Below are 21,518 nucleotides of genomic sequence, written 5' to 3'. Positions count from 1 at the left end.
TTGAAAGTCAGCCCGCCAACTTCAAATTCAAATTTTGGTATTCAAATTTCACTGGAATTAAAAAAATTAATTACTCAAAAAATATCAGTCCTACGAATAAATTCAATGGGTACTTTTTGGTAGGAAATTTAATAACAAAAATTTTTAACGCATGCAGAAGTCTCTAGGTCAACTACAAGCCGAGTTATCGAATTTCAAAGTTTGAAACTCAAATTTCATTGAAATTTTTTCCGAAAATTTTCCTAAAATCCGTAAATAACAAATAACTCGTAATCTAACAGTTTTTCGAAAAAATTTATAGATACTTTTTTTGTAGAGAATTTTCTGAGGAACAAAATGAGCTTAGACAGAATTTCCTAGGCCCACTAGATCCCGAGATATTAATTAATAAAGGTTAATGTATGAAGTAGTTATTATTAAAAATCAATTTATATTTTTTAAGTTAAATGTACAGTAGTTATGGAATGTGTCTCAGTGTTTGAGTATATTTTTGGAATTAGGATGAATCATTGGCCGACAGTGAGAGCCAAACACACAGAGTATAACTCCCTCGACTACATTAAATCACTCATATCAGAAATAACGCTTTTAAATTAATAATCTCACAGTTAAATTTCACAGTTACTGACTAGGGCCAACGTTTATTTCAAATTTAATTTATTACATCTACTCTTACGCTACTTAAAACTTACAGCCTAAATATATATAATCATTTTTCAATTTTAATAAATAAATCTAACTTCCAAAGTCAATTTTTATGTTTTTTACTTGCCAATAAAATCGCATGTTTATAAATAAACGCGAGTTAACTCGACACGTGTCATAACTTTGTTTTTATTTTTAAAATCAATAACTCGCTTTGTATGCAATCAAATTTTTTCTAAAAATGTCTGACAGTAATTCGTAATTTTTTTCCACTCGATTTTTTAAATTGAGTTCATGATTTTTTTTCTTTAAAAATCTATAACTTCTGTTCTAATCATCCTAGAAAATTCCATTTGAGTTCATTCTTTTCGTTGTGAAATTTTCTACAAAAAAGCACTGATTGACATTTCCGTTAAAATTGATAATTTTCCAGATATTAAATTTCTTGAATCAAGTGATATTTTCGGAAAGGATCTGTGATTTTTAACTTTCAAATTTTGAATATCGATAACTCGGTTTGTAATTATCCTAGAGACTTTTGCAAGCGCTCAAAATTTTTGTTATTGAATTCTCAACAATCAAATATTCATTCAATTTTTTTGTAGGGTTGATATTTTGTAAGTAATTAATTATTTTAATGTCAGTAAAATTTAAATACTGAAATTTTGAATTTGGCGGGCTGGTTCAAAAATTCATAACTTCCGTTCTAATTGTCCTAGAAAATTCAGTTGGTGTTCATTTTTTTTGTTAGAAAATTGTCTAAAAAGAAGTACTGATTGAAATTTCTGTAAAATTTCTTAGTTTTAAAGTTACAGCTCCATATAGATTGAAATACAATAGTCCTGTATGTGTAATATAAATAATTGCTTATTATTGATATATATTATCATTATTATTCTTATTAATAGCCCGTATTGACACGATTATTAGCTGATACGATTATTATAAATGTACTTCCTAAGAAACTAATGAATCTACATGTTTAAAGATGACTCATCTCCAACTCTGTATTTCTCCCATTCGTTCAATTCCTTTTTTTTATTTTTTTATGTCTCTATATTCTTTTTCTCTTCTTGTACTCATACATCCAGACTTGACAATGAGAACAAAGAATTTTAAAAATTTATTTATTAATATTTATTTCAAATAAAAGAAATTTTTTAGTAAAAAAATTTTCTTGTCATATTTTTTTGGTTTATAATTTTTATTTCAAAAACTGTTTACGAAAAAATTCATAGAATACTTTTTTGTAGAGAGTAAATAAATAAAAAAATTGAGTGGTCGGAAATTTCTTAATTTTCATTTGGAGCCAAGTTATGAATTTTTAAAGTCGAGAAATTTTGTTTTTGAAGAAAAAAAATATATATATGAATATATATATGTATGACTCATCAACTGGATTCTTTGGAATACTCTCTCCTTATTTAGCATACATAATATATACAGTCTTTCTCAATTACTCTTGTCTACTCCGGTCTGATCCGCGATCTCGCTCGCGCGGGTCTCGTCGACGCACAAAACTTTGATCCGCGGAAAGTGTCGCCACCAGATGGGAATTTCGCCAACTCACCAGATTCAACTCACTCTCTCTCTTTAGTAGTGAGGAACGGGGAAGGGGGTTGGAATCCGCGCATGGGCGGGGGAGGGGGAACGCGAAGAAGGAGAACAAGACAAAGGAGAGGGAAAAGGGAGAAATTTACAATTTAAACTTTTAAAATTCATGTCTCGACTTATTACAATACATCATTTTTTATTACTTTGTATTAAAGATCAAATTTTATCAAAATAAAAATCAATTATTCGGAAATTTATATAACTTTTCAAAATTTAAATCACTCAATTTTTATTCAAAACATTATTACTCTCTCCCTAATTATGATAATTTCTCAAACTTCGCGGCAATTTTTCAATCGAATTTTTCGTTACAATTGTTTTTTTTTAATCAATTTGATCCGATAATTAGAGCCCAAGTAATTCAAATTTCAAAATTGAAATAACGGAACTAAAAATCGAAATTCTTCCTTGTCCTGTTTTTCAAAAATCAATTACTCAGCAAATAATTATTACTTTCAGAAACTCAATGGGTCATTTTAAAGAGCAGTAAATTTCCTTTCCGAAATCCTGTGATAAGTTCAAATTTCCTCAAAAATTTTTCGAATAATCGCCAGAAAAAAATCCGGCTTGAAAATGGGAGAGTTAAAAAAATGTAAAATAATTATTTTTATTGCAATTACTGGGTACTAAGGCTTCAAATTCAATAGAATAGTTGGTAGAGAGACAGAAGAATGTGAAAATTCAAAGAAAACTGCATAGAAAAATGGCGAAATCTATAAGTGAAATAATGAAAATTCTCCCACTATTTCTAGGGTAGCAGGGGGAGGGAAGGAAGGAGGGGGAGGAATAAAAAGAAAGGTCGAAAGGCGCAGTGCACTTTGAAACGGGCCAATCAGTGCCGAATAATAATAATCTTAAGCTTTTATTTATTTTATGTCCGCGCACTCTCCGTTTTCTCATTTCACTCCCACTTTTATCCTCCCCCTTGTCCTCTTACCTAGACCCTGCACCCCTCGAACCCTCTTGAGGTCTCTGTGACATTTTATTTGCCAAAAAATAAAATATTTTTATTTTACCTGCCGATTTATTGGGAATTTATCAAAGAGGAAACTCGAAGTTTGAAATTTCGCGCGAAAAACTCCCAGGTTCAAAATTATTGGACACTTGAGAGGTTTCTTTGATCAGAGAGTCACTATTTTTAATAAACTTGGATCTGATCAATTTTTCCGATTGATTATTAAAGGAAAATACACTATTTGAACTAGTGGCAATAGTGACCGTTGAACTTTGAATATCCATAACTTGAAAACTTACAGAAATTAAGGATTCGGATTGCCAGCATTTTAAATAGGAGACTTCAAGCTACAATTTTGTTTCTTTGGTCATTGAGATCCGACAATTAGGGGCTGAGTTATTGGAAGTCGGAATTGAGGATCACTAAGGAATTTTCAAATATTTTTGTATTTCGGAAACTTTGAAAATTCATAACTGGAAAACTTTCAGAGATTAAGGATTTGGATTGCCGGCATTTCAAAGAAGAAAACCTGAGCTACAAATTTCCTTTTGTGGTGACTGAGTTCCGATGTCTAGATTTCGAGATATTGAAGCCCTAAATTACAACCATGAATCAAAGATTACAATTTTTGGAAAGTTAATTTTTTTTTTTGTAATTTTAGAGTTTTTTGGACTTTAGAAAATTGAGGGGTGGAAATATAAGTACAAGTCCCGACTTACAGACCGCGGAAACTGTCAGAAATATCAATTTTTGTGTAATTTTACAAAAATCGTTAATTTTTAGTTTTGAAAATTTATAACCTGAGAACTTGCAATGACAGATACGAACGCGTTCCGGCGTCTGAAAGATCAGACATTCTCCTGCACTTGTAATTTTTGTAGCTGCTCAATCGGAAAATTAGACCCGGAGTAATCAAAATTCAAATTCCCACTTTTTTTCCAAACTTTACCTCAACTTTAAAAATTAATTACTGCCGCCTTAATAACCGCAGCGTGACAAACTTAGTGGCATTATCTCATTCGGGGAATTCCTCAACTCAAACTCTCTCATAACTAAAAATTTCTTTACAACTTCCTTCACAAATGTCGAAATTTTCACACCGAATCACCTAATTTTTACAAAAAAGAATTACTGCGATTCAAATTGCGATAACTCGTCAAACTTGGCGGCAATTTCCAACCCGGTAAATTTCCTAACTGAAAATCCCCAACAAGTTTAATTTCGCCTCACAACGGCCGGAGATATCCGTAATTTCGCTGCCTCCCCATGCCGGTTACGGAATTTTGAACCGAATTTAGATAAAAAATGAAAAATAGACTCACCTGTTGCCAGAATTGAGCAAGTAGATAAATCCTCTCCTTCTTAAACAACCAGTCCATAGACTGCATCGCTTGCAGATCCAAAGAATTGGCCTCTGCAGCCGAGGCCTGCATCGTTCCGGGCTTAAATCCCGCCGGATTCGAAGATTTACCACCACAATTACCACTATTACCACTATTAATATTATTATTACTATTCTGTAATGTCGCTACAATGGTATTATTAACACCAGTCAATAAATTACCGTGATAACTCGGTATAATATCATCATCGCAGTTAATCAACGAATTGGTCAAATTGCTTGTTGAGGCCGCGGACGCAGATGATGCCAATAATTGGGCACCGATAGGCGCTGACGGCCCCTGTAGACCCAGTGACGAAGCCACTTTGACGGCCTTTATAACGCCGTGGCCATTAAATATTCAAATAATTACAATAAATCAATAACAAACTAATAATAAATATATTTATTGTCCACTTAGAACCACTATTCAGACACTTTGAAACGCCGACGTACTCGATGACGTAGCATTTTACCACTGTCTGATCACAACACACACTGTTTATAACACCATCACTCGTAATCCTCTATTTGTTGACGATAAAACACGTCAAAAGTACTATTATTCACCCTGTGCAACGCTGGAGTCGGCACCTAGCACAAATGGTGATTAGAACAATCGTTTTTTTTTGCTTCCTACCACGGGACTAACTTTGTTCCAGGTGTAGATAAACTTTGACGGTTCAAAATCCTGATAATCATCAATGGAAACCAGGTGATTTGATGGATTCCAATGGTGTTTTGATTGGAGATGATTGGAACCATGGAAACATCTATATCACTGGATTTGGTAGCACAAAAGCTAACTTTTGGTGAAGTTATCTGCGGATTTAAATGAATTTTGATTGGTAGGAATCCTGATTTCAAGTTGATGATCAAACGTGATGATCAGATTTTTGCTTGCCATGAACTTGGGATGGTTTGTTGTGATGATTCCTTGAGTTGAACACTTGGAACTAGTGGTAATTAGTATCCTCGTTCAGAAGGGCTCGTTATTGTTTAAGGTAATCATCAGTTTGATTGATGACAGTTAGCTGATTGTTTTGTTAAATCACTTGGGATTTATCTTGGGCACTAGCACAGCACGATTTAAATGTAATTCCAGTTCAGATGCTTCCAATAAACTGATAATTGATAATAACTGATAACCAATAACTAATAAACTGGATAACTGGATAACTTGATAACTGGATAACGGCTTTGTGACCCGTACGGACAGGCATCTAACCTGAAACTAAGAGCCAGTCAACGGTTTGATGCAGATCAAGTAGGCGGCGCCAGTGAAAGTGGTGGGAAGAAGGAGGAGTCGGAACGACCGGTAGGGGTTACCAGGAGGTGCACACCAACCAATGAACGTCACATTGCGATCCCCACCCATCTACGGGGTATCCGCCTCCACTCAGTGAGAGAAAGTCAGCAGGGGGCGCATCGATACCGCGGCCGCGGGATTCTCTCAGTGTAGTGGGGAGAGATTGAACGGGTTGGCATTATAAAGGATCGGGGTAAAGACGTTACATTGGGACGGTGAATCGGAGGCTGGTTCCTTTTCTGTATCTCGATATATTTCCTTCCCCACTCGACTTATTATTCCCCCCTCCTTTTTTCTAACCCCTTTTTTTAGGAGGGAGGTGATTATTCTTTCTTCGGATACCAGAGAGCTACAGGAGAGGGGGCGATCAACCATCGGGAGCCAGGAGGGGGACAGGGATAGGAAAACTACGGGGCAAAGAGGTAAAAAGTCTAAAGATCTACCCGCCTCCGACCTTCTCCTTCTTCTACCAATCGCTATTAGATGCTTTTTGTTTTACTTTTTTTTATCATGAAAATTATGGAAAGGGCCAGAGATTCTGATGATGGAAATGGATTTATTTATTAAAGCTTCTCGCTTTTAGTTATTACTTTTTTTTTTAAGAAAATTTATACAGAAATGAGGGGAATTTTTTTCAGTTTCACAAGAAATTGTAAGATATGTTTTTTTTTAATGAAATGATTTTTCATGATAAAAAATGTTTTCTGAAAATTTCTAACAAATTTTTTGAAAAAAATTTGGAATTTTATGAAAATTTCAGATGAAAATTTTTTAGATTATTGAGAAAATATTCGAGAAAAACAGAAATAATTTTCAGTCGATTTCCAAGGAGATTTCAATTGAAATCAAGAAAATTCCGAAACTATTTTTTTCCAGAATTCGATTGAAAAAAAATGAAATGTAGCAGAAAACGTTCTTTATATTTTTCAAGAATTTCAAAAAATTTTCTAGAATAGTTTTCTTAGAATTGGGACTGCGAATTTTTTCACAAAATGAAATTTTCACTGGAAATTTTTTACGAACTTTTCTTACGTTTCCGATCGAATTTTCAATTAAAAATTCACTGACCGGAAAATTTTCTATTCAAAGGAACTTTTCACATTTGGAAAAAAAATTCGCGCACAGAAAATTTAATTTTCAGAATCTTTCAAGCGATTGGTAGAAATCCGACACTCCTTTCATTTCTTAGGACACTTAGAACTATTTTGAAAAAATTTGTAATTATTGTGACGCATTGACTAATTTCATATATATTTATGTATATATACGGAATTCGATGATTAAAAAAAAAAAAAATATTTGTTATAATTAAATGAAAAATTGTGTGTTTTTTCCGGGTTATTTATAAGTATGTAAGTTTATTTATTTATTTTATATATGTATTTTTTTTACGTAACCGAATCGTAAATTGGCACGCACTTTCAATGTTTCGATACGTTTATTTTGTAAATTGAATTAATAATAATAATAATATTGTGTAATTTCTGGCAATAAGATATTGAGAAATATTTATTATATATAAATATATATAACAGAAAAAAAATATTTCTTGGAGCTAGAAATTTTTCTTTGCACAAAAAAAAGGATTTCATGGCACAAAAAATTTTTTCAACTCAGAAAATTTTCTTTTCACTTCAAGAATAATTTTTTCGAAGTCAAAAAATTTTCTGTGCGCGAATGAAAATTTGAAAAAAAATTTATTTTTCTGTATGTATATATTTTTTATTTATATATTTATAAACTGACACGTACTAATATAAAATTTTTTTTACGTGATTTTATTTTAATAAATTTTCATTAAAAAATCGAATTTGTATTTTTAAATTTTACTTAAAAATTTTTATGACAAGACCACAAAATTACTAACGGACTTAGACTTTGCGGTCATATATATTGTATATATATATATATGTTGAAATTTTCTAACAACTCACTGTTTACAGAAAAAAAAAATTTTCGCGCTAAAAATATTCAAATTCCTAAAAAATTTTATTTTGTTTCAATCCCTGATTTTCTGGTCTAAAAATTTTTTTTTTTTTCAACTATTGAAATTTCGTAAATTTTATGACAGAGGAATGTATGATATTTTTTTTTTTAATAACAAATTTCAGTCTGGTAATTTTTCACTTGAACTTTGAATTTTGAAATTAGAGGAAATTAGTTTGAAAAATTTATTACTTGGTACTGAGCAATGAGAGCTAGAAGTTTGTTGCCGCAAGTGAAAGATCAGAAAATTTGCTAACTCAAACACACACATAAGATAAATTTTGTATAATAACTTTTCGAGATATTAGTAATTGAAAACCCACTTGTAATTTACGATGAAAAGAATTGAAAATAGAAAATTGGAAAAATTGGAAACTTTTTTAGAAAAAGGCGACGATCTGACTGCGGATGATAAAAATTTTCTAAGTCCACACAACACGCGACTCAGATTTATTTTGTCGCGAATAATTCGAGTTTTTTAAATTTATAGATTCAAATTTTTCGTGAGGAAAATTTTTGTGGAAAATTTAAAATATATTATTTACGAAAAGAAAAATTAAAACGAAAAAAATACTGAATTTTTTTTCGTACGGAAATTTCATTTTCGTAAAAATTTTTGTTTTATTTTTCACAAAATTTTACTTTTACGGAAAACTTGACTTTTCACGAAAATTCATACTTTTCACTTTTTCATGAAAATTGTAATTTTTCACAAAAATTTTTTTACTGATACAAATTTTTTCAACTTTTTTATAAAAAATTATTCACTTATGTTCCACAATATTATATTCATTTTCCGACACTCGATAATTTTCTTTAAAATTGACATTAACTTTCTAATTTTCCCAAAATAAAAAAAATTCAATTTTTTTTTAAATTGAAAATTTTTTCCCTAAAAAAAATTTACTAATTTCTCCGCACAAACTTGTTCTGTTTTTTCTTCTTCTAGGCCGTTGACGTTTAACTTTTCTAAGAAAACTCCAACCCTTGATATTTTTTCAACTTACTAATAATTTTTCTACTCGGAAAATTAAATTTTTTCTTAATGTTTTTGAATTTCTCTACGAATTCACTTTCAACTTTTTTTCCAACTATAAATTTTTTTTCTAATCATTATTTTTTCTCGAAACTTTCAACTGTCAATTTTTTCCGCTGATGAAAAATATTTTTAATTTTCCCTAAATAAAAAATAAAAATTTTCTGCGAAACTAAAACGTTTTCTATTAAATTTTTTCCTCTCATAGCTGCAACTGTCACCTGACTATTTCGAATTAAAATATTCAATTTTCTTAAAAAATTAAAATTTTTAATTTTCTCAAAAAATTAAAAAATTTAATTTTTCCGCGAAAATATAAATTTCCCCAAAAATCAGTCACGAACTTTTTTCTAAAATTTTCAGTCATCTCATTTTTTAAATCTTGAATTTTCTCAAAAATTAGAAAATTAAAATTTTTAAGAAAATTCAATTTTCCAAGAAAATTACAAATTTTCCTATTCCTCAATTTTCCTCAATCACAACTCTTTTCTTCACCTCATCCTTAATTTTTCTCAAAAAAATAAATTTTCCCCGATACCAAATTTTCCTCAAAAATAAAAACTAATTTTTCCTAAAAATTTTCCTCACCCTCACTAAAATTTTCACATTTTCCAAATGTCTATACCTTCAATTTTCCATATCCTTAATTTTTACTCAACACTCCAATTTCCATTTCCCTCTTAATTTCCCTGTCACTTTTTTCCGACTAAATTTTTCCGAAAATAAAAAATTCTTTTTTCCGAAAAATTTTCCATTTTCCGAAAAAAAATTATTTTTTTCTATTTCTCTACTAAAATCACTTCACTTACATCCCATATAAGTAAAAAAATTTTCTAATCAATAAAAAATAAAGAAAAAAATTTCAAATAAAAAAAAAAAAATACACCTCTCAAGTAACGAATAAATTACGCGGAATAAATACTCTGAACTCATCATTTTATTTGGTCACACGGTACTCAATAGCTCTCTTCTCTTCTACCTCTTTCTCTACCTCTGATTCTTCTCCATATCCATAACCCGCGATAAAAAAATATTAAATACCAGCCAACAAACTCATCACGAAAAAAAATAAAGACAGAAATTTATCCGCGACAACTTTATTCTCTACAAGAATAAAATAAAAGAAAAAACAAATAAATAAAATAACAACTCATGACAATACGAGCCGACGATTGTAACAATAAACCATCTTACTGTTAAAACTATCACATTAATTATTTCTATCTAAGACATTATAATAATCATAATAAAAAAAAAAAAATTAAAGATGGTCAAGAACCGCATGAATGTCTCGGATTTAAATCTCAAGCAAACTCATCGAAAAGACAATAAATAAACAATGAGACAATCTAATAAGTAACTCGGTATGATAATTAATCATATTGATATTCGATGAGTAAGCTAATTATTTTACAACAAAGTCATTTTTATATTTTTTTATTCCGTCTTTAAAATTTCTGAGACGAAATTTCAGAGTTCCAGAACTGTGATCAAAGATTTCAAAGGGTTGGGATAAGATTTTTTAAAATTTGGGAGCCGGGTTGAAAAGCTTGTTTTATAAACTTTCATTCTGGTCTGATGACATTTTTTTGTGGGAGTGATAGTTTTCGAGATATTGCCGATTTTCGGGCAGGTGTCCGAAATTTGATGAAAAATTTGTGAGTGTTTATCGGGGGACGATAACTCGGAAAATGTTCGGTTTAGAGAAATTCAAAAAGATGAAAATTGCGGGGAAATTAATTTTGAAGAATGTAGAGTGATTTTAAAGAAGGTGTCGGTAGCTGTTGAAAAGCTGACGGTTTTTTTCGAAAAAAACTGACGATGGGAAAATTTTTTGAGTGATCATTTTTTTTTTTCGGTTTGTGAGCTGTTACTCGGAAAATTTGAGTGAAAATAATTTCCATGAGAGTGGAAATTGAAGAATGTGAAATTTGAAAAATGAAACTGTTGATTTATTTTTGTGATACGAGAGTTCGTTGCCGAGATATCGGACTCGGAAAATAAATAAAAGAATTTGGAGGTAAGAAAATTTAGTAATTTTCTATGAAAAAGTTCCGAGAAAATTTTTTTGACAGTTGTCCTTCGAAAGAAAACTTCCCACAGAACTCAATTTTCCCAAAACTTTGAATTGCAGAATTTTTTATTTTCACTCCAATTTTTTTTCCATAACTTCGAAAATAGCAATTTCCCGAAAATTTTCCTCGGGACCAAAATTAAAGTTCACTAAATTTCCTACAACCTTTCTTTTAGCCGCAATAAAATTTTCATATTTCCCCAAGATATCAAACTTTCAATTTTCAATCATTTTCTGTCAAAACAGAAATTTTTTTTTATTTTTTCTCCTAACTCCGAAAATACTCATTTTTCAAAAATTTTCTTCAAACAAAAATTGTAGCTCTTAAAATTTCGTAAAAAAAGATTCCTGTGACTATAACCGATTAAGACAACCGTTTTCCGCTTTTCAATTTCTTAATTCAAAACTCGAATTTCCCTAAAAAAATTCAAAATTTAAAAAAACCGCCATAACTTTTTCCCTGTCAAAATTTTCAAAATTTTATCTCTCATAAAAATTGTAGCCCGTTAAATTTCCTATTCACCTGCCAATTTTTTCCCAAAAATTTCCATAATTTTCTTTTCAATTTTCTAAATTTTCCCTAAAACTCCAAAATTCAAAACACAATTTTTCATTTTTTTTCTTTTAAACAAAAAAAAATAAACACAACACGTCACAATAATCACAAAATAAATAAATAATCACCTTTAATCACTCGTAAATTAATCACAGTAATAAAAATAATAAAAAAAAATTTTTTTCTTAAAAATAATTTTTTTAGAAAAATTTAAATAATTTTTTTTTTTTTTAAAGAAACGTAAGAGCGTTTAGTTTTAGCTCTTACACGGCCTGCGTTCTGGCCAAGACTAACGCTTACCGCGAGGCGTGTTGTCAGCCCCCTCATCCTGGGTCATCCCTCTTACGCACGATTCCTACCGCATTATAATTGTCCTTATTTTTATTTAAAAATTCAAATTTCCCGCCAGTGAAAGAAAATTTAAAAAATAAGAATTTTTTAAATTTCGTAAAGTTCAAACTTTTAAAAAAGAGGCGGGATTTTATCACTAGTGGGAGAGACAAGTGAATGTTTAAGAAGTGAGAGTAAAGTTCGGGTCTGGACAATAATTTTGCTGCCGCCTACTGGAGAGAGAGAGCTAAAATATTTACTGGAGTCCGTGCGATGGCGCCAACTGGTGAGGAATTCGGGAACTAGGGAAGTAAACTAGGGGTGTCATTTCTGGAGATTGAGGGGAGGGGAGAAGGGTTATTTATTTGGATTATATTTATTTTTGGGGGAGGAAAGGGGAGAGAAGGGAAAAAAGTAGGAGGGAAGGGAGAATTTTTTTTTGTGGAATTGTATGATTTTTTAAATTTTTTGGGGAATTATTTAGACGGTGGCGCATGCGTGGGTTATTTATTGGAGACTTTAAGGATATTGGAGACGAGTTATCGGGAATATTGGTGAGTTCAATAGGTGATTGGAAAGGTGCGATTTGATGGATAATTTTTTTGAGGGGAGAGAGTTTTTTGAAAGAGAGTAAAAGGAGGAAAGGAGGATTTAGAAGGGATTTTTTTTTGGGAAGAAAAAATTTTTATTTTAAAAATTTTGAGAATTTTTTAATTCTTTGGAAATTGAAATTTTTAGGCAGAAAATAGATTGGAAAAAGGAATGGAGGAGTGGAAGTGGAATTTTAGTTTATTTTTTTGAGGGGAAAAAATTTTTTTTTTTTTGGGAAATTTAAAATTTTTTTTTACGATCGGGAAATGGGGTAAAAAATTTAAAAAATTTAGGGGGGAAATTTTGAAAGAGCGAAGGAAAAGTAATGTTTTTCAAGAATTTGAAAAAAAAAAATTTTATAAGGGAATTTGATTGAAAGAAATTTTTTGAAAAATTGGTATAAACTCAAAAACTATTACTTCTATCGAAATTTATGTTAAGACCAAATTTGTAGCATACAAAATTTCCTACAAATTTTCATTGATTAAAATTTTTCTTAAATCAATTTTTTCTGAGTTACAGCCATTTGAAATCGAAAACTCAAATTTTCCCTAAAATTTTCGAAACTAGTTCCTTAAAAATTTCCATAACTCCTTAACTATCACTCTTATCAAAATTTATCTAATAACCGAATTTGTAGCCTATAAAATTTTCTAAAAATTTTTATTGATTAAAATTTTTCTTAGACCCATTATTTTCCGAGAAATGACCTCTTTAATTGCGCACAAATTACAGGAGTAAATTTGATGAAAAAAAAGTTAATTATTAAATGTATTAAATAAAATATATATATAAATATGTAATATAATGTAATGTTACAACTTAAAAAAGGTATTTAATAGAGGCGTTACATAACAGAAAAAGTAATTTATTCATCCATTATAACCGCGTTTCCTTACGTTTCATTTTAGTCTCTATATTACACTGAATATCTAACACAACCCAATTGTTTTGTAATGCCCAAGAAAATAATTGCTGTTAAAGAATTGCAACTCTATGATGACTTAAGAGATCTGCTGATGCTGATGCTGTTAATAATAATTATAAACAACGGTTTCAAGTCACATCACGATTTAATATTTAAAAACATCCATGTTTTCTAAATCCTCTTAGCTGAGCTATTACTCTTACTCTTTAAATTATTTTACATCGAAATATTTACTTATCACAGCAAATTTACCAACAATTTAATCCTTCGTAAGATTTCATTACGTATTTACTTATACAGATGCAAAATTTTTTTAAACGTCAATTTATATTTTTTGGCCCAGTTGTTTTTTTGTCAGTGCGGGTTTTTTCAGTTTTTGAGAAAAATAATTGATTTAGAAAAATTTTTAATCAACAGAAAATTGTGACAAATTTAATTTCCTACGAGAAAGACCCATACGTAATAAGAAAATTTTCAATAGTTTTCAAAATATCGAATTTTTTAGAGAAATATTTTGAAATTAAAAAAAAAAATTGATTTTTAGATTTTTTGACTATATCTTGGAAAATAATGGATTTTGGAAAATTTTTATTGAGTGGAAAATTGTGGGAAATTTGATTCCCTACAAAAAACTCTGATGAGTGATAGAAAAATTTTCAGTAGTTTTCGAAATATCGAATTTTCAAGAAAAATATTTAGAAATTCGTGAAAAAAAAGAAATTTTTTGTATTTTTTGGTTCTAACTCAAAAAATAAAGGATTTAGAAAAATTTTCAATCAATAAAAAACTGTCGGAAATTAAGTTTCGTACCCAAAACCTCCTCTTCCATCCTCAAAATTTCTAAAATTTCCCAAAATTTTAACTGTCAAATTTTCCAACCCAAAATTCAAAAAAATACTCCAACTTTTATTTAAAAAATCGCTGATAACTCAAAATCTACTGCCTCCACAAAAATTTTCATTGATTCCGAAATTGTAGCTTACAAAATTTCCTACAAAAAACCTTAGCACAATTTTCCAAAATTTTCAGTCCCTCTCAAGTTACAGGCTTACAAACATTAATAAGCTAAAAATATTAAAATATTAAAAAACTTTCCTGAATTTTTTTTTTCCAAAAAACAAAGAAACTTAACGGTGAACTTAAGCAGCTACTGTTATACAACAATAATAATAATAAGAGTAAGGGATTCAAGAAAAAGGACTAAGGTCTAGACTAATTTAAACGGTTGGGTATCCGGAAACGTGTTGAGTTTTAGAGAAAAGGGAGAGAAAAAACTAGTAAAGTGACGTAAACTCTACTTGAGTTGTAAAAATAATAGACGAGGGCAGAGGCTGAGGACCTCAAAGGATATTCTATTGAGTTCTTTAAGAAAAAAAAGGATCGAGTAGGGATTTAAACTGCGGGGTCTTTGTATTGAAAAGCTGACACCACATGACACTTAACTGACCATTAAATCTGTAAAAGTTGCACTGAATTTTAGAAAATTATTATTTATGGCCACAGTAGCCAAAGAAACAAGATTTATATTTTATCTGTCATAAAAATATTTTTTTGCTCTAAATATACATCTTTTTTTTTAGACTAAAAATAAGCGATGAATTTCAAAAATTTTCAGACTGGAAATTGATGAAAAAAAAAATTACAATTTTTTACTCAACTTTTTCTGAAATACCCGGGTCAAAAAATTAGACGTTTTAAAATATATGATACGCCCGCATGAAAAAGCTTTATATGTGAAAACATATATGATAAAATATATATATATAATATAATGTGATATATTGTACAATATATAAAATAATATTAATATTTTTGCCGTATTAATATATGATAATATATTGAATAAAAATATATTGCTAGAATATATTACCAATATATTTATCAATATATGACTTTTTTATGTATGTTTTACATATATATTTTAATATATCTTTTTTTATATTGATATATTATATTGAAAGTAGTATATTAATTAATATATAGTATTTTTGTATTTTTTATATATGTTTTCCAGTATATTGCAAAATATATGGTTTCCAGTATATTGTAAAATATATGGCACTTTTTTTACTTTTCTTAAGTTATTGCGTTAATTATTCAGTAAATGCAAGATCAATGAAAAGAAAAAAAAAATAATAAACTTGACTTTTTTTTGTGGAATTGTGTAGAAATTGAAAAAGTATATTGAAAAAATAAAATTTCAATATATTGCGAAAAATATAAGTTTTAATATATTGGAAAAATATAATTCCAATATACTGCGAACCATATATTTAAACATATAAATTCTTTCATATATAATCAATTATATAGAGACCATATACCACTAACTAAATGGGTCAAAATATATGGAAATATATATCAAGTTTATTATATTATACTTATATATTATATATATATACTATCCATATATGGCAAGAATATATTGAGCATTATATGAGATAATATATATAGAAAAATACAAAACATTATATATGGGTAAATATATTATTATAAATATATAATCCAATATATGTAAAAAACATATATTATTCAATATAGATATTTTTGCCGCTATATATTTATCACATATTCACCATACATTTTTTTATATACTTTTAACAATATATAGCTTTTCCATGCGGGAAAATATCATTTATTCATCATTATAAATTAATTTACAATATATATAAATCGAATAAGAGGTAAATAATAAAATGAAAAATTCGTATATTAGATCTTTATATATTAATATGTACGTTTACTAATTTTTCGGTTCCTCATTTTTTAAATTTTTGTATGTTTATGTGAATAGTAATAACTGTAGAAACCAATTTATCAATTCTTTCTCATATTAATTTTAATATACGGAATTTCAAATTTTGCTCTTCTGTGTATCAAATTTAAATTTAAATAATAGCCATTTTGTAATAAATATAATGATCCTGGTTTGATATTAGTATCGAATATACTAATTTTAAGTCGAAAATAAACTACAAACTATTAAAATTTTGAGCATCATTTTTTTCCGTGAACTAAAATCAGATCAAATTTTTCGACCTGACTTTAATCCTCAGAAAAATTTTTCTTACTAAAAATGCAAACTTTTAAAAAAAATTTTTCACGATTTTTTGTAAGCCTCTTACTCAAAATTTTTAAAAACAAAAAACTGAACTAGAAAAAATAAATAAAAATTATTTAATTCCCAAATAGAATTTCCTCTTTTACCAAAATTTAAAAATTCCTAACAAAATTTCTATTTAACCTTCACAAATTATTTTTCCCACGTGATCGATCTTACTCTCGATAATTAATATTTATACATATATACATATATCACTTGAAATAAAGAGTTCCTTCCGATCCATCAATTCCCGCCTCGACTCCGATTTCTCCTCTCCTCTCTATACTAGACTCTAGTCATTCTCTCTCCTCCCTAATAACAATAAATTAATAAATTTAACCGGTAGCTGTTATGCTAAACAGTAAACGAACCAGTTTATTCTTTTATCTTTTAGCATTACCAGACAATACCTTTTAAAATTTTCTCAGCCGACTGGCACCCAATTTAACCAGAATATCAACCAAACACCACCCATCCAACTTCATATATTTATTAAAACCAGAGGGTATAGACATAATAACTCGCACCATTACCATCTCTTTAGTTACATCATATACATTTATAAATATCTATATATATATCACATCCACTCTAGTAATTTTAATTCAACAAAACTCATTATTAATTTATTCTCGATATGGTAAAATAGACAGACGTTAAATTAATACAGGAAATAATTTATGCCCAAATGGAGATCACATACATTATATATATATATATATATATATATATATATGAGTTTAATATAATTCCTCTAGTTTTTATTTAAGGGTCCTGGTATTTCATACCCCCTTAGTTACTCCCTTACCCCCTCCTCGATATTTTCAATGGAAACGCGTTTTAGCGGGTTAAAATAATAAAAGAATAAAATAATAAACCGTAACGATTATTTAAATTTATTATTATTAATTTTACTTTTTTTTTCTCACGTTTATTAATATATATGTATATATATGGATAAATTAATATGGATTTATTATTTTTATATTCTGATAGTCATAAATAAGGGATGATATATATGTGTTTGTATTAATTTAAATTTGATGTTAATTAAGTATGTGAGATCGTTATTTCATTTAGGGGATGAAAAAATTTTAAATTTGAAAAAATAGAGGGGATTTATTGAGATTTTTCAGTATGGGAAATGCAGTTGGATACAGGGTAATTTTTAGTAAAATGGCGGGAGAATAATAATTTAAAAAAAAACATTAAAAATTTTGATGGTAAAGTGAGCCTTGGAATTATTTTAGAATTTTTTTTGGAGTGATAAATAATAAAAAAAAATATTTTTAAAAATTGCATGTATAGTTTTTTTAATTTTCCACATGTGCATTTTTTCAGTTTTTTTTTCTTATAAATGAAATGCTGAAAATAAAATTCGAAAATTCTGAAGTGTCTGCTGAGTTGAGGATCATGAATTTTGTTTTCATTTGGGGTCGAAAAAAAATTTTTTGACGAATATTTTTAAGAGACTGGAAAATTTTGAGCATTGAAATGATGATTTTTTGAAAATAAAAAAAAATGCGTTTTGTCACTGAACTTCAAAATGTCCTCAAAAATTCCCCATAAAAAAATGAGTTTAACTCTTCCATTTCAAAAATTCAAAATTTCTCTTCCATTTCTATTCTAAAGTCATTTTAACCTCTTTCAAAATATTTTTCATAAAAAACTAGTCATCCCACTCACTCTTCCATCAAATTTATTATCTAAAACCATCCAATGACATCAAAATCCTCTTGAGAATTCCCCATAAAAAAGTTATTTCACCTCTTCCATTTAAAAAATTTCTCTTCTAAACACATTTTTACCCCTTCTAAATCTTTTTTTCTAAAAAACTACCAACCCCAGCCTTTGCTCTATCATATTTCCTATCTAAAACCCTCTCATAGCTTCCAAATCTCCTTAGAAATTCCCCATGAAAAAGTAAATTAAACTCTTCCATTTCAAAAATTCAAAATTTCTCTTCTATTTCTTTTCTAAGTCAACTTTAACCTCTTCCAAAATTTTTTTCTAAAAAACTACCAACTCTACCCTTTTCTCTATCATATTTCCTATCTAAAACCCTCTCATAACTTCAAAATCCCCTTGAAAATTCGCCATAAAACAGACAATTCAACTCTTCCATTTCAAAAATTTCAAATTTCTCTTCCATCTCTTTTCTAAACAAATTTTTACCCCTTCTAAATTTTTTTTCATAAAAAACTAATTACCCCACTCTTTTTTCCATCAAATTTCCTATCCAAAACCCTGGCATCATTAAAAATTTACTAAAAAATTCCATAACATATAATAATTTTTTTTCTTAATCTTAAAATTCCCACAAAAAATAAATAAAACTCAAAACCGATGACTCGAGGTTTATATATAAAATAAAAATATCTTAAGTGTAAACAGGTATTGTAAATACCTGTGTAAGCGTAACTTAAAGCAGTAGCCCAAGACGGGCCATAAAGGGCCACAATAAAGTCTCATATACCGAATTGTTGTTGCGGGTGCGGGTGAGTCCGTAAATCGATACCGGAATAGAATCAAAGATTGAGGACAAAGTCACCAGGATCGTCAGGTAAGAGCTTATTGTATTACCAACCAATAGAAGGTGGGTTTTGTTATAGATCCTCGTGTACAATAGAATATATATATTTATATATATATATATAGATATATGACAATAGCTACAGGTAAAAACACTTTTATAAGAAAAGAGAAGAGAAGAGACGACGCAACTCTTGAATTTATTAATAAAATTTATTTATCATCTGATCAGAATTCAATCGGGTCCTTCTTCTCAAGTATTTGGGTCACCCTCCGCATACTTAAGTATGAGAAAATCAAACACTGGCAATTTTTATCCATACTTGTAATTAAATAGATTTTTTCAACCCTTTAAATAAATTTTTTCATTTTTTTTTTTTAACTATCGAAAATATTTTAGGTTTTACTGTTTGAATACTGGGTGGGAGGGGGGGGGGTTATTGCGAATTTTATGGTACTAGAGGGTAGAGAATTTAATGAGGAGTAGAAAGAGTACCGTGAAAGATGCTTTTAAAAACATTTTTTGAAAATTGAAATTTTTGCATTTTTGATATGGGGTATATTTTTTTACATTTTTGTGATACTAGGAGGTGTAGAAAATTCTATGACGAGTTGAAAGAGTACCATAAAGGCTAATTTAAAAAAAATTGAAATTTGTGAATTTTTGAGTGGAAAAATTAAAAAAAAATTTTCGAGGTACCGGAGAACATAAATAATTCCAATATAAGTTAAAAAAAGAACCATAAAAAAATTTTTATATAACGAACAGTCAAAAAAATTCCCCATAATATAATTTTGAACCGTACATAATATTTTTGTCAAAATTTCGCTAATCAATTAACACGTGATTATTTATCAAAAATTTTTGAATCTCTCAATAAAATAAAAAAACTTTTAAGCCCGTCATGGGAACGTGATAATTTAAAAAAAAAATGCGTTCTCTTAAAGGCTGACACTCCAGCATCTGGACCAAAAAAAAAAAAAAAAAGATTTTCAATAGACTCGATCATCTTAAATCACGCAGTGGTAAGAGTGCAGTACAGTATAAAAATAACCCCTGTATAAATAAAATAAGAGGAAATAAAGTTGGATGTATGCAAATATTCGATCTATGGGGACAAGAAATAGGGACGGCGATGGGGACGAGGACAAGGACAAGGCCGCGTCTCTTATTCTCCTCCCATTACTATTATTATTGTTATTATTATTATTGGCCGGCATGATCGCGTATAAAAAAGGCTTCCCAACTTATTCTTACATTGACAATAAAAACATAGAAGAAAGGGTTCGAGCACATGCTCAATAATTTGCATATTTCTTTACGATCGGAAGCTACGGACATTTGCATCCTCATCCTCATCCTATCCGCAACTTATATCAATTTGAATCATTTTTTATTATTTTTATTTCCTTTATGAAGGGTGTCGGGCATCTTACTACATATATATATATATATATATATATATATATATATATATATATATATATATAAAATATCATTATACTGTGGGTTAAATAGTTCACTAATGCTTTTATTCCTCTACCGATTCGAAAATTTCTCTGTCTCTTTCTTTGAATTTTTTTTTTTATTTTGAGATCTAGATTTTTTAAGGGTTGAAAATTAAAAACATATATATATATATATAATTTTTTTTTCTATATATGTACCAATGCCTTAATTTTTTTTTTGAAATTTAAACATTGAAAAAAAAAAATTTTTAAATTGAGTTTTTAAATAAAAATTTAAAAAGATGGGGAATTTTAATAAAGAATTTGTCATTGCAATTTTTTATGGGGAAGTTAAAAATTTTTATAAAATTTTTGGAAAAGAAATTAACTGACTGAGAAAATAAAATTAATAGCGTGTAAAAAAAATTTTTATGGGGAATTTTAATTTAATTTAATAATTTTATAGGGAATTTTTGGTGGCAATTTTTATTTTTATTTAATGGATAATTTTTTTCTGAACTTCTATAGACAATTCCATGATGCCTGCTTATTTGATTTACTGGGATATTTCATTTAGATAATTTTTATGGGGAATTCTCAAGGGGGATTTCTCATAATTTCATAGCAAATTCTGTGGAAAAGTTGAATTCTTGATTTTATAGAAATTTGTTTTTATTTATATAGGGCAGTTTCTCAGTACTTTTATGGCGAATTTTATGGGAGAATTGATTTGTTACTTCATTGGGTTTTTTATGGGAAAGTTAAATTTTTAATTTTATGGGGAATTTTATTGGGAAATTTTGTCTTAATTACATGGGGAATTTTGTAGAGAATTTTTATGGGGAATTCTAAAGAGCGATATTTTTACATTTTATTAAAAAATTGATGGGACAGTTTCATTTTTAATTTTATGGGGGATTATATGAGAAAAATTAATTTTTATTTCTATGGGGCATTCTAAGCACTTTTTCTTCCATTCTATAGGGAATTATAATGGGACATTTCAATTTCTTTTTATTTCACAGGAAA

At 28.7% G+C, this 21,518-nt stretch overlaps 1 protein-coding gene across 6 annotated transcripts in view; it reads right to left on the bottom strand.

The window, feature by feature from the left end:
• Positions 1 to 21,518, bottom strand: part of LOC103577302 (homeobox protein cut) — a 126,522-nt gene that overhangs the window by 64,590 nt on the left and 40,414 nt on the right. For all 6 annotated transcript variants that reach the window (XM_014444687.2, XM_014444690.2, XM_014444689.2 and 3 more), the window contains exon 2: positions 4,537 to 5,829. In XM_014444687.2, the coding sequence (XP_014300173.1) occupies positions 4,537 to 4,647 (111 nt within the window). In that variant the 5' untranslated portion in view covers positions 4,648 to 5,829. The remainder of the gene's footprint in view (positions 1 to 4,536; positions 5,830 to 21,518) is intronic.

The sequence above is a fragment of the Microplitis demolitor genome, chromosome 10 (assembly GCF_026212275.2).
Source record: "Microplitis demolitor isolate Queensland-Clemson2020A chromosome 10, iyMicDemo2.1a, whole genome shotgun sequence".
NCBI lineage: Eukaryota > Metazoa > Arthropoda > Insecta > Hymenoptera > Braconidae > Microplitis > Microplitis demolitor.
This window is presented reverse-complemented; position numbering and strand designations above follow the sequence as displayed.